Source organism: Lepisosteus oculatus, chromosome 12 (genome assembly GCF_040954835.1).
Source record: "Lepisosteus oculatus isolate fLepOcu1 chromosome 12, fLepOcu1.hap2, whole genome shotgun sequence".
NCBI classification, from domain to species: Eukaryota; Metazoa; Chordata; class Actinopteri; order Semionotiformes; family Lepisosteidae; genus Lepisosteus; species Lepisosteus oculatus.
This window is the reverse complement of record NC_090707.1, coordinates 14958488-14971863: the sequence shown is the minus strand read 5'-3', so window position 1 is coordinate 14971863 and position 13376 is coordinate 14958488. Positions and strand designations below refer to the sequence as shown.

The following is a 13376-nucleotide window of genomic DNA, read 5'->3' as shown; positions in this document are numbered from 1 at the left end:
ATGTTTTTTAATCTTACAGCTGCTGCCCTTGACTACTTTCCGTTTTACTTCCAAATATCCCTAATTCTCAGGACATGGAATATCACAAGAGAAATAAAATTAGAACAATAAAAAAGCATTATTTTTGACATTTATAGCATATATCAAGCAGAATTGATCTATACAGAAAAATGCACTAGATTCAAAACATTAAGGACAACAGCAAATAAAGGAAAGAGTAAAAGCTAACACAAAATCAGCACTTTCTGTTCTGTATTTGAGATATTACACAGGATTCCCATTATGTTTAATATATTGTGCAATAGTTTTCTGAACATTTAAGAATTATGAACAAAACAGAGTGTAGAAGCTTGACGACTGCTTTGAATGCTATCCAGATAAAATAGTCATTTAAATATAGAATTAATGGCTTATTTATAATCATTTAAAAATGAGGCAGAGAACAAAACAAGTTATGAGCCTTAATTAGCTCAACAGTGGCTATAAATTTACTTTTGGTGTTCTACAGATCAACTACATCATGTAGTTGAATAATGTAGAATTGGTATATTTTTCTGTGGATCAGATGTTTCTTTAACATGGGAAGAAGCCTAAAACACTGTAAAATTGTTAACGTAATCAGGGGTAAATAAGAGCAAAATAAGCATAATTAAACCATAAAGAGAGCCTAGAGCTGAATTCACATATATTTGTCACTCGTAATCTACAGTATGTTAACCCTGCCAGGAGAACAGCTGTAAACAAAAGCTTTCAGAATGTTTGTAATTCAGTGAAGATGTAAAACAAGTATGTTTAATAGTATGAAACATGTTTTATGTATATAATATGTTTTCTTTTTAATTTCAGCCAACAAAAGGAGAATGTTGTTGTAAACATTTCCTTAAATTCCTTAAATGTAAACATTCCATAAATTAGGGATATCTGCTTTTTATTACAATGTTTTTAAATACTGTACAATTTGGAATACACAGTTACTTGTACAATTCTTAATACCAACACACAGGCTTCCCCACAGTTCAAGCACTGTCATGAGCTGCCCCAGCTGTCAGACTTTGAGGTCCACAGTGACCACAGTATTTGCCCACAGCAATTAAATTAGAATCGATTGGAAGAGTTAAGTGGTTTTACGATCTCATACTATAGGTAGTCCATATTGTGCAGTAGTTACTGCTCCATGGCAATCTAGGAATATCATGGGCTACTCAAGTTTACCAGTGAATTGTGTCACTTGGAGAATCACAGTCAGTTAACTGTTATGTCCTGTGATGTCTGTTCTGCAGGGCTCAAACTGCAGTTTGAGCAGGCACTATTATAAGTTTAACTACTCAAGAGCCAAGTAGAGATGTTTTAATTATTTTTTTTCAGATTACAGTAAGTGGCACTATACATACGTTTTGCAATTGAAGAAAAAACATTATAGGCAATAGCATTAAAGTGGCACAACATTAAAAGAGATTAGTTTTATACCAACATCTCTGTAAGAAAGTGACTGGGCTTTATTCGATGTTTTACAGACTATGCTGCAGTGTTCTAAGTTATATTTAGCTAACATTTTCACTGCACTATCCTATCATTTTCAGTGTACCAATGTACATTTTAAACAGATGACTTTTTGATCAGTTTATTTCACAGAATGTTATTGTTAAGGGTTTGTTTCAGGGTTTGAAATGTGTGCTTGTTGCTCTTTCTTGACAATGACAAACATATTTTGAGGAAAATAAATCATCTGTCTTGCAGCATTATAACTATTGTGGCAAGACATTTGTTCCTAAATTAAAATTTGTTTTTGTCTGGCAATAACAGGAATTCAAGTATTCTATTCAAGTATAACAAGTATTCTGGAGCTTGTTGAAACAGACGCAGTGATCATCTTACAGTACTTAAAGCTATAATGCCTTTGCATATTTCCATATTACAAGTGTACTGCTAATATTTGGATAATGCAGCTAAGACCAATAATTACAGGTCTGAAGGCATTTGTGGTTTATTATGTTTTTATTTTATGATCAATTACTGTGTATTGTTTAATGTTCATGTGGATATCATGTGTAAAAGTTAATGTTGCATAAACTGAGATTCTTTTAACAGTTTTAATGTTGTCAGAGTTCAAAAAAGAACACAGTTATAAATATTTCTGTGTTTCTCCAAGATAGTTCAAGGAAATGTCCTTTTTCTCTTGCTATGCACTTTGGCAAAACAAATGTTTCAAGGTAACAAATATGGTATTATTAGGGAAAATGTTATCTGGTTCTCCAGAGCTATTTGTCCTTCTTTTATTTGTTGAATTTGTTATTTTTGCCCACTTAGACAAAATGTTGCTTAAGAAATACTAAAACACCACTGAGATTGCTTAGCACAGACCTTTTTTTTTACAGTATCTGATCTGTGGACCCATCTTTTAGCACGCAGTTATTGGAAAATATCGGTGTTTCTTTGATTATTTGAACATTTTCTTGTAATATTGTTTATGGTTTAAATTATTTTGAAAGAATTGTAAATAGCATGGTGTTAGAGCCTGCTCTTTCAGAAGTATTAAGGCACTTATGTGTTCACCTTGTGAAACAGAATACAAGTGCACTTTGGAGCTTGACCTCAGTCATGTCTCTCTTTTGATGGTTTGCAAATGCTGCCAAGGAAGAAGTTACTCCAGTATGTTTTCAGCACTTCAAGCTTTAAAGTTTCCAATATGATTTTTTAGCTGTGATTTGTGTTACTGAGAAAACCTGATTTTTTAGATCTAAAAAACAGGTTGTTGTTTTCAAAACTAAAACTTTCAGAAAATGCATTTTGTGTGGTATAGTTCTTTAGTTCTTTAGATCTGCCTTTGTGAGAAGAATATGGCTTTCATGGGTTCTTTGTTTATTTGTATAAGCTTTTTGTAGGGCCAAATCCTATAACGTATGTAGGGCAATGACTTCATGAGGACTATGAGACTTACAGAGTATTCCATTTTAATCTTTCTGATTTTGGTAGATAAAATTCTTTGTAGCCAGAAAAATCTGGATCCCCACACATGTGTTTGTACTCTATGTACACACAGAAACAGGATGGCAAATAGATGCCTACAATTTGCCGTAAAGGAGCATCTGTTTATTTAAAAGACTTTGCATTACCGCTGGAAATGACCAATATCTCATAGTGCATCCCTTTTGGCAGCAATATCCATCATGTGGACAAGATCAGCAGTCCTGCAGTTAGTGATTTCTGCCTATTCCTGTAACTGAATCCATTGTTCATCTCCAGTAATTTCCCAGCCTTGGCTGGAGGTTGATGCCCTACTGAAGGTCTTGTTTGGTCGCAGATGTTGGTCTCCAAAGAAACGGAAACAGCAATGTGTTCTATCAAGATCCTTCAAAAGAGACACCTGAGATAACTGTTTTTATCAGAGACAGTACAGTAAGTACAGTACAGTAAGATGGCGAAAATGAAAAGATACTGAGGGCATCACAGCTCTGACATACATGGCTAATCATTGGACACAAACCGTATACAGTATGTGTGGGCCGTCTCTCAACAATGCCCGTGAAGTGTCTCAGAAAACTGATTTCCAAGATTGTCTCGTCCAGATTTATGTTCTTGGCCTGTCATGGAAGTCATGGATGGCGACAAATACTGTACAATTGGAAACTAAAATGATCTAAAATCAGCTTCACTGCACATGGGATAAATACAGTACGTCTGAAAAACTTGGATGTAACAAGAACAGGGTCCTTTGGCAATGTTGGATTCCACATGTTAGCTGTGATGATTAGAGAGACTGTACTGAAGAATGTTTAAATCATAAATAAATAGTCTGTAACATCCATCTGTGGGACCACATATACTGTATATTTGGCTTCAGATGAGACTGAAAAATTGCTTCCAGATAAACTGGCATAAGACTTGTGCTCATGACTCAGAGAATTGTTTGATGAGTCAAGCACTACCTGTACCTAATCTTTCGGACAATATAATGTGTACAAGCTTCTGTGAAGACTACATGTAAGGCAATAAACATGGTCTTCATGTTAAGGTCTGTTGTATATTAACTAATCAAAATTTGTCTTGCAGTTTATTTTCAAAGTTTTAAAGAAAGGTGGCACTGTACCTAATTGTAAAAATGATCACATCAGTAATTTATAATTTTTTAACAAACATTTTTTATGGCAAATGGAACAACAAACACATTCAAATAAATTGAAGGTATTATACCCATAATTATGTTTATTAATCATTTTATATTAATAATTATGTATATGTACTGTCACATTGAAAGTCTGTATAACATGAAAACCCTAGTTTAGACAACATGGCCAAAAAGCCATTTTGAATATTTCTAAAATGTTTAAAGGACCTTAAAACAAATTTAAAAAGGTAAGGTGTACTGGATGGATTGAATAACTGAAACGGATTTAAACAAAGCATTCAGGCAATTTGATTCGGGATTAAAATACTCCTGAATTGAGTATTATATGTTTTACTTTCATTTTACATTGAAGTTCCTAAACAGAGCCTCTCCATTTCCGAGAATGTTATACAAAGGAATGTAAGCAACTTCAAAATCTGCTGTTGAAATCTTGTCTTCAATTTTTCCCCCTGTCTTGCAGGCTAAACACCATGTAATTCTTACACTGATAGTGTTGTTTCTAATATGTGCAGTCATGTGATTTCTTTGAATATGGGACTCCCAGGATCCTTGCTATAAATAGGAGTGTATATGTGTTCTGTTTGGATCAAACTTTTTTTTTCAAGGACTGATTGTCTGGTGACTGTTTTGTTGTGAGAGTTAAGGAGACTTCTTTATCAATCTGGCTCCATTAATTCAAATTAATTTTATTACAGTCTGATAATTTTCAGCGTCTAGTTGTCTGTGCTTTTCCATGAAGATGAGCACTGATTGGAGATAAACTTAGTGAGTATAGTCTTAGGCATCCCTCTTTTTCGCTAAATTATTTTTATGTAGTGCTTATTGTAGTTCTTACTGTATCTAATTTTTGACAATGATTTCTGATGTACAGTATTCACTATCCACATACTGTAGTAGATTTATATAATTTTTATATATAATAAGATTTATATCATTTATACAGTACCTAATCAAAAATTAAAATTTTCTGTTTGAGTTGAACAATTCAGGAAAACAGGAACTAATAGGAAATAATAATTTGTTGATTTTTTTTCTTTTGATGAGTCTGACAGAGAGGTACATCATGCAGTATTCAGAGCCAAACTGTGTTTCTGAAATAGAAGCAAGTATGTATTGTCATGATCAATAGCATTGCAGCAAGGTGATAGTGATCAGTTGACAGTGACAGAGATAAGAATGAGGCTGATTAAAAGGAACCACAAAATATATTATCAAGTGTTGATTTATGATATTTGAATAACACAAAAGCATTCTTTCTTTTGATCTAAATAAATGAACAAACCAAAATGTATTGTCTGCTTAATAACTTTGTATTCGTTTTTTTAATGGTTTGCTTTCATTTTTTCCCCTCTCGCTTTTCAGAATCATAGATTCTAAGGTTTCTTCAGCATTTTCAGTAAAGTACAATTCCTCTATTAATTCTAAAAGTTGATTTCATTTTTGACGTCTTTACATCACATATAAACCTCATTACACATACTTATTTTCCATCTAGGTCATTTTACAGTGGGATACATTTTGGGTCAACCATACATTAAAACTGCTTTGTGAAATTATTGTACTGTAGCATTAGTGAAGAAACACTGAATGCAAGGCTACCTATTGTGGAAAAATTGTGTGTGGTCTGTATTAAGTTGTAAATTTCTGGGTCTATTTCAACTGTGACCTATTGTTGCCTTTAAATGCATCGTTGGGTTTTATGAAAGGAGATCTATCACACAGAAATTTTTCTAATCTCTATTATGCAGCAGCTTATTTTGTGTATGAGAATTGTCGCAGCTGTTTCTGAATAGGTTTTAAAGTGAAAACAGCTGGTTGCATGCAACAATAAAAAACTAAATAATAAAAAGCCATTTTCACGTACATTTTTATCAGTGCCTTGGAATTTCCTATTTTGAAAAGTTTATGAAACAGCAGGATAAAGAGTTTTATCGATATGACTCCTCGTCACTTATCGTGTATCCTCATCATTTAGGTGGCTTTGCTGTCCTTGCCTTTAAAAAGAAAAGAAAAACTTTAGCAAGCAGAAGTTCATATAAGGGGTTAAAAGAATGAAAACAAGGCCAGATGCCTTTCTTCCCAGATGGATGATAATCACTTCCTTATTCAAGGAACTGCAGCTTAAAGATGAAGTGCTTCATAATACTTTAAAAATAGTTTATACATAACCCAGAAGGTCAGTACAGTGTGAGCTTAGCAATGATAGTGCAAGGCATTCTTGCGGTAAAAGGCTGCTCCTGTTAAAGATAGGGATTGTGGAAAGGAAAAAAAATCCTCTGAGTACTATTATGGTCATTATTATTGAGGAATAAGTGACAAAAATAAAGACAGTTACAGTACATACGCTATATCATTACAGAATCCCATAGTCTGTAATGTAGCCATATTTGTATACCTACGATAATTTAAACTTAATATTATTTTACACTTTTTTTATCTTCATATACAGACTTCTGTAAAATACTGAATAAGTAAATACAATTAATCACTTTACTTACCTCTACTCCCAACTAGAACTATTATACTATAATATTACTTACAGTGCACTAAAAACATAAATAATGCTTTCAATATTAATATTTAAATATATTGTAACATTTTGGAAACTATGTACTATTAATTTCCAAATTTACTTTGTCATTAGTGTTTTGTAATTGAAAGAGATTTTTTTGCGATTGTCTCTGTATCGGTAAATGAAGACAAATTAATATACTTAGTTTGTCATTTGAATATATAGACGTAAGGCCCAATATGCAAACCACACGGAAAAAATAACACACAAACATAGGAAGCAAAGGGGATTTAATTACTAAGGTGTTTTGAATGGAGAGTCTTTTGACTTTAATTCCACTGTTATTTACACACTAACACAATTACACAATTAGTGATCTCTGTCTTTGCAAGTACAGGGTAATAAAGGTCTATTCCAGTGCTCAGTGGACCAAAGCTCATCCTGCTTACTGTAGCGTTAAACAAACTGAAGAGCACATGACTTCTCCCCTGGATAGCATGCCTGTCCATCGCAGGAATAACACCCCTTCAGTCATGCTGGACCCCGCTTATGCAGGGGGATGGATCAGAGCAACTTGGTTAAAGTGCAAGTACTTTACTTGAGGGTACAACAGTAGTGTCTGCAGCAGGGACTTCCCCCTGCCACAGTACATAGAGTAGCTCTGAGAAGACCCACGAACTGTGTGATATCAGCTATTGGCAGTGCAGACAATGTACTGCTGCCTGTCAGACCAAACATCAGTTTCTGAGGAGCATGTCCAAGTTCCTTCTGATAGCTTGCAGTCATGCAATCCTGATTCAGGTCTACCTAGGGAAGCACAGTGGTACTCTATGTCACATTTACTGTGGCTACAGTAGGCAAAAAAAAGAGCATCTGTTGTGCTTTGGGAAGAAATGTGGGTCTCGATAACACCGGAACAAAGGCTAGAAAAAACTTGACACATTCTCAAAACCCAGTGAAAGGCGTTCTGACAGTACAAAAAATAAAAACCGACTTGCTTTAAGGTGGTAACATCAACAAATTTGTGACATTCTCTTCACATTTAATAATAATAACAATAATAAGAATAAGAATAATAATACATTCATATAATGCATTTCATTACAGTGAATCTCTATGCACTTCATGTAAAAAGCTATAAGAAAAGTCAGGAAACTAACAGTTATTAGGAAAGAAAAAAGGAAATCAGACAATTTATAGCACTGGAAGTTGGCAAACATGCTGGTACTGTAGTTTTAAGAAGATATATCATGTCACAACACAGTTGTAAGTTAATATACAATTAGTTTTTTTTATAAACATCTTTATAAAAAAACACTGCATGTACTGTATGTTTAAGCAGATCCACTCTTTTTTGCATTTGGAGTTTTTTGAGATATTTTTTTCATTTTTTTAATTTCCATTAGCAGAATAAACCGTCAAAATGCACACATACAGTACAATTAATTGGGGAAAAGGGTGGAAAAGTAAACATATTTGAATAATGAGGGAACATATCTGATCATGCTGTCACAGTTCTTGCATTAGAAAATGTAATGTAGCTGTACTTCTTAAGAAATTAACCTTGGTCTAAAAATAATTTTAGAATTTTTCTTATAAGCCTCTATAAGGTCTCTTATAAGGTCATAAAAGCTCACAGTAAGTGGAGCAAACAATGCAAAAAGAAAAGTGTGAAAGTGTGAAAATACAACAGAAGTACAAATCTCACTGGTTTTATACGGTACGTCAATTTTCAATCAATTTTCATTCATTTTTTATGTTTTATATGATTTTGATAACCATGTGGTATCTGAAATGTACTGTATTCTCTAGCAACAAAGGAACGTTTTCATTGCATAAAAGAGCTCACAATGTAATACTTAGAAATTAGTTTATTATGCTACTTCCTTTAAACATTTGTGATAAATCCAATAGGTGTTGTTTGAGATATCTGAAGAACATTAGAGCATTAGAGAACATCTGGAATTGCTGTCCTTACTGCAAGAACTAGCTTAGAGTTTTGCAGGATTGATTCCTCACCATGAAACACTTGTACAGTCTTACAGTAGTTATGGCAAGCATTTAATGCAAATCCAAAAGCTATGGTAGGATAACATGCAAAGCACTTCTGAAGGTCACCAGCACACTCAAATTAGAAGCCAGAATACTGGCTTAGTGAGCTTGTGAAAGGCAGCATGAATAATATTCTCCAGTTGAATAATAATAAATATAATTATAATTATTATATAAATCATAATAATAAATTGAATAAGGGCCGGGGTTGAGGGGAAACATTTTGTTTTTTGTAGTACCGAAGAGTGAGAGAAAAAAAGAAAGGCTTGTCTGTATTCCTGAGTAAAAAGCCATGTACAGTACTACATTCACTGGTGTTGTTATGATCGTGTTCTTACTATGAATTACATCGATTGATTTACCAAACTGATGTGCCAAACTGTTAAAACAGGAATATAGTATAGCTTCTGACACCGAAACATAGTAAGGCAAAATGTTTACTTTTCATTTTAATTCCTAATGAATTATTCTTCTGTGTACTACAAAAGAATGTGCAGTGAAACACACAAAACTTACAATACTTCGGTTTGGGAACAAATCCATGAAAAAAATTCAACTTTATTTTTTAGTTGCAAAAACACTATTTGAACACAATGTGAATATTTTGTAACTTTCCCCTATACAAAACATATTTAAACCCAAAACCAGTAAGCAGTGGAATTTACAGGTCACAAGTACTGTACAGTACGTTGGTTTCCAGGGTTCCCTGAGGCAAGAGTAGTGCTGATCAGCTTTTAATAGAATTGTTTTTAACTAGTGAACTGTTCCATCTTACTTTGTAAAAAAAATTAGCAGGAATGTTTAAAATTGCAAGAATAATTTATATAGCATTTTGTTTGCAACAAAGGATTTCCTGAACTTCTTAAAAATCCATATTTATTATTGCCATCCCTATGGCTTAATATCATTTGTCATTTAAGATTTTGAAAAGAGAGAATGCCTTCATCAGCTTCATCTTTTTTACTGCCTGTACTGTAAAACATTTGGTCAATTCAGAGAGGGTGGACATGAGCCTTTAGCACAGCTAAGTAAAGCAAAGTTTAGCAAAGGGGGCCGGGAAGCAATAATTAAAGTTTCTGCCTAAAATATTGAGAATCAGTGTCATTTACTTGTTATTATTGGGCATCATTCTAAATAGCAGAACCTCTATATGTCACCCCTGAAATCTAGGAGAGCTTCTTTATCATAGTTCTTTGATTAAAATGAAGATATGTATTTAATGAAAGTATTTTGAGTCTCCAAGGACAAAGGAGGAGTTTCTTTGCATCGTAATTGGCTGTTCTGTTTCCGTGCCCCACAGTTCCATCCTTTTGCTGTTTGCAGTTCTGCTGGAGATATATATGAGAACAAAAAGCACTTAGTGAGTTTAGTAAGTATGCTCATTGCGAAGAGGTTGGTGTGTTCTAAATTAAGAGGCCCTAATACGAACTCTATACTGTTCTTCCATTTATTTTTCATCAACTTACATGGATATTCTTTCACTTAGTCTGATGTTTTGAAGAGACAAATTATGAACTTCTGTGCAAGAAGAGTCACCTTGCCTGCGATTACTCCACTGTTTCTTCAAAAGCGGGTAGGATCTTTATATTTGCTATTTATACAATTTATTCTCACAGCAGCCCTCAATTCTACTACACACTCAAGTATTCAAAATAGGATTAAATATAATATACCAGTAACATAGAAAAAACAAAACATGCAGGAATAAATTTAAAAAAAATGTGAGTACATTGTGTTGGTACAGTACTTGTACTTGTTTTAAAAGGTTAACAAATTAGTCTCTTCCTCAGCGTTATTTGTGTTTAAAATTCAGGCATGCATAAAAACCAGATGCTGTTTTTTTCCTACATTGAATATCGACGCAGAGTGAATATGTTATATAACCTTAAAGAACACATTTAGAGCAGGGTACCAAGACACAACTGTATTACACTGCTTCGGTTTACTGTACATTGCTGAATAGTTATTTTGGTTTCTTTAGCAGGTTGAATAATTTTAAACTGAGTGTTGTAAACCTTGTAACATTCAATTTAAATTTACAGCCTTTTCCATATATTGTTTTAAGTCACCTTGGATATAGATGGCCTCTAAATAATATACTTGAAAGTATTTAAAATAATTTCACAGTTTAACAAGTATCTTTTGTACAACAAAGTTGGTTTATTTAATTACACTGCAGTATAATGTTTCAGATACTTTTACCATTTAGATTTTTTTTTTTGCCTTTGCTTGAAACTGTTATGATTTTTAGCATGAAAGCCCACACATTTTAGTTGAAGTATACTGTATTTATTACTGAAGCTGGAATGTGACAGGCATTTTAACTGCTTTTAAAATATCTGAACTGAGTAATATAACATTACGGCAGAATGGGGGTCTAGTGGTTAGCTTTGCTGCCTTGTACCTGTTCTAGACCTGGGGTGCTATCTGTGTGGAGTTTTTATATTCTCTAGGTGCTCTGTTCAAAGATATACTAGTAGCTTACAGTAATTGGTTTCTGAAAAATTGGCCCTGGTGCTAGTGTGTGCGCCCTTTGATAGACTGGTCTGGGTTGTATAGTCTCTGGCTCCTCCATGACCCTGAATTGGATGAAGTGGTTAGAAAAGTGACGGATGGAATATATAGTTAATTTCTGGACACAATAAGATGCATACCTCTTGTGAAGCCGCTGGCAGAAAAAAAAGTAGGATATTTCATATTACCCACAAATCCCAGACAGAAATTTGTGAACAAATTTCTACAGTTTTAAAATTCACTTTCTGTATTTCATTTACGTTTCATTGTTTTATGTCTGAATTTTATTTTTCATTGGAACAAGTGATTTAATATGTGGAAACAAATGTGCTTTTGAAAATGATTTATGTTTTGTTCCAAGTAATTTAACTTCATCTGTTGACTGTAAAATATAGAGTGGAACACACTGGCCTTCAAAAATTGTTATTATTCTTTTAAGGAAATGTGATCGCTTCATCTGCTGCAACAGTTCAGAGAATGGACTGTGAGTAGGTACTGTAGGTAAATAAAGGCCTGTTGAAGCATGTCACCTCATACCTCATTTGGTTCTCATTAAACATGGGAAAATAAACAACAGGCGAGAGAGATCAAATAATAAAGAAATTGGAATAGGTTCTCAAAATGTGACTCTCTGGATCTAAAGGCAGATTTAACTGATACTTTGTCACTCTGCAGAGCATATTGATCTATCTATACTCTGCCTGCTACCAGACAAGACTGGACTGCCTGGCCAAATCCTATTGATTTTCCTTGGTTAGCCAAATGAGAGCAAACAAAGAAAGATATCATGCTCCAATAGCTTGAGGAACTATAACACCATTGCCAGGAGACTTTACAGTTGTTAAGACCTGTGTCAATTGTGCTGAAAGTTGAAAGAACAGCAATGAACCATAAAGATTTTTTCATATCGGTGGAATCTGTTTTAATTGCTTTTACTGTTGTTGTTTTAGTATGGCATTTTGTGCCAAGTTTACTAATTTACTACATAGCTAGTATAGAAGCATAAGTTTCCCAGATAAACACTTACTGTAAATACTTAAACCCTTAGTTCTGTTGCTATGAAAACAATATCCTGTACTGTGTATTCAGTAGAAATGTCTTGCCATTTTGACAGACTCAAAAAAGAAAGTCAGTAATTCACAACAGAAAACAGTCTATCTGGTTTTCAATAAGCGTGTGCGTTTTTTCAAATACATTTTTATTTTATAATGCAATGAATTTTATGAAGGAGGTAACCGTATATTTCTAAAAAAAATAAACAATCAGCTTGATGAATTCATGATTTGTGTTTTTCCAACTGAATTTCATGCAAGGGAAACACTCTCACATTATGTGTTAAGAGATACAGTATCTAAACAATGCAAATGCATTGTGAGAAAAGCATACTAGCCTGGAGGAAAGGAATGAAAATAGATCAGAGCCCAATTGCCCTTTATTCACAAATATGTACAAAGATGAGAAACTTTGAGAACTGAGTTTCTTTCTAGTTTTTGCCTCACTTCAAAGCTGTTATGTTCGCAGGCTTTTAAAAAGTCTTTTTTAAAAGGATTGAAAAGTGGCGAGCCTGTGGGTTCTGTAGTGGAAAACAGATGTGTATGAAGTTTTTAATTCCTTTTTGAGTCTAAGCAGATTAGTTTTGCTTTTATTGAATTACACAATGTACTAGAGGTGGGCTACATTAATTACTGGATCAGAAGGTTTTGACAAAAATGAGATTTGATTGCAATTTAGTCATAATGTGAAAATGAAGAAACAGCTTTAATGAACTGATGAGAAAATACTAAAGTAAACTTTTCATTGGATAATAAATTGATTAGAAAATAAAAATATAGTAATTGTGTGAAACAATGCAATTTTTTGTCATTCATAATGTGAATGTGGGTACCGGCTTAATCTAAATAATTAAAATTTAAACAATATATAATCATTTTCATAGACTTTTATTTAATACTGCTGTAATAACCACTTGCTACTACAAAATCTTAAAAAATCCTTCCTTCTGTGATGATATATTATGATTAAATATATTTTTGTCATTTGCCTTGACTTTTATCTACAGTAAGTTACAGGACTATAAGCCAATTGTAACTATTTCTTCAAAGCTCTAACATTTTAGTTGTCAGCAGATTTGAATTTGTAATCTTTCTCCAACAGATGCCAAAACACACAATT

The 13376-nt window shown here is 33.4% G+C and overlaps 1 protein-coding gene across 3 annotated transcripts in view; it reads left to right on the top strand.

Annotated features, from left to right (window-relative positions):
• Positions 1-13376, top strand: part of grb14 (growth factor receptor-bound protein 14) — a 57849-nt gene that overhangs the window by 6617 nt on the left and 37856 nt on the right. For 2 of the 3 annotated variants that reach the window (XM_015358953.2, XM_015358955.2), the window contains exon 3: positions 10177-10263. The exons of the other annotated variant lie outside the window; for it this stretch is intronic. In XM_015358953.2, coding sequence (XP_015214439.2) covers positions 10177-10263 — 87 coding nt within the window. The remainder of the gene's footprint in view (positions 1-10176; positions 10264-13376) is intronic. 3 annotated transcript variants of the gene reach the window in all.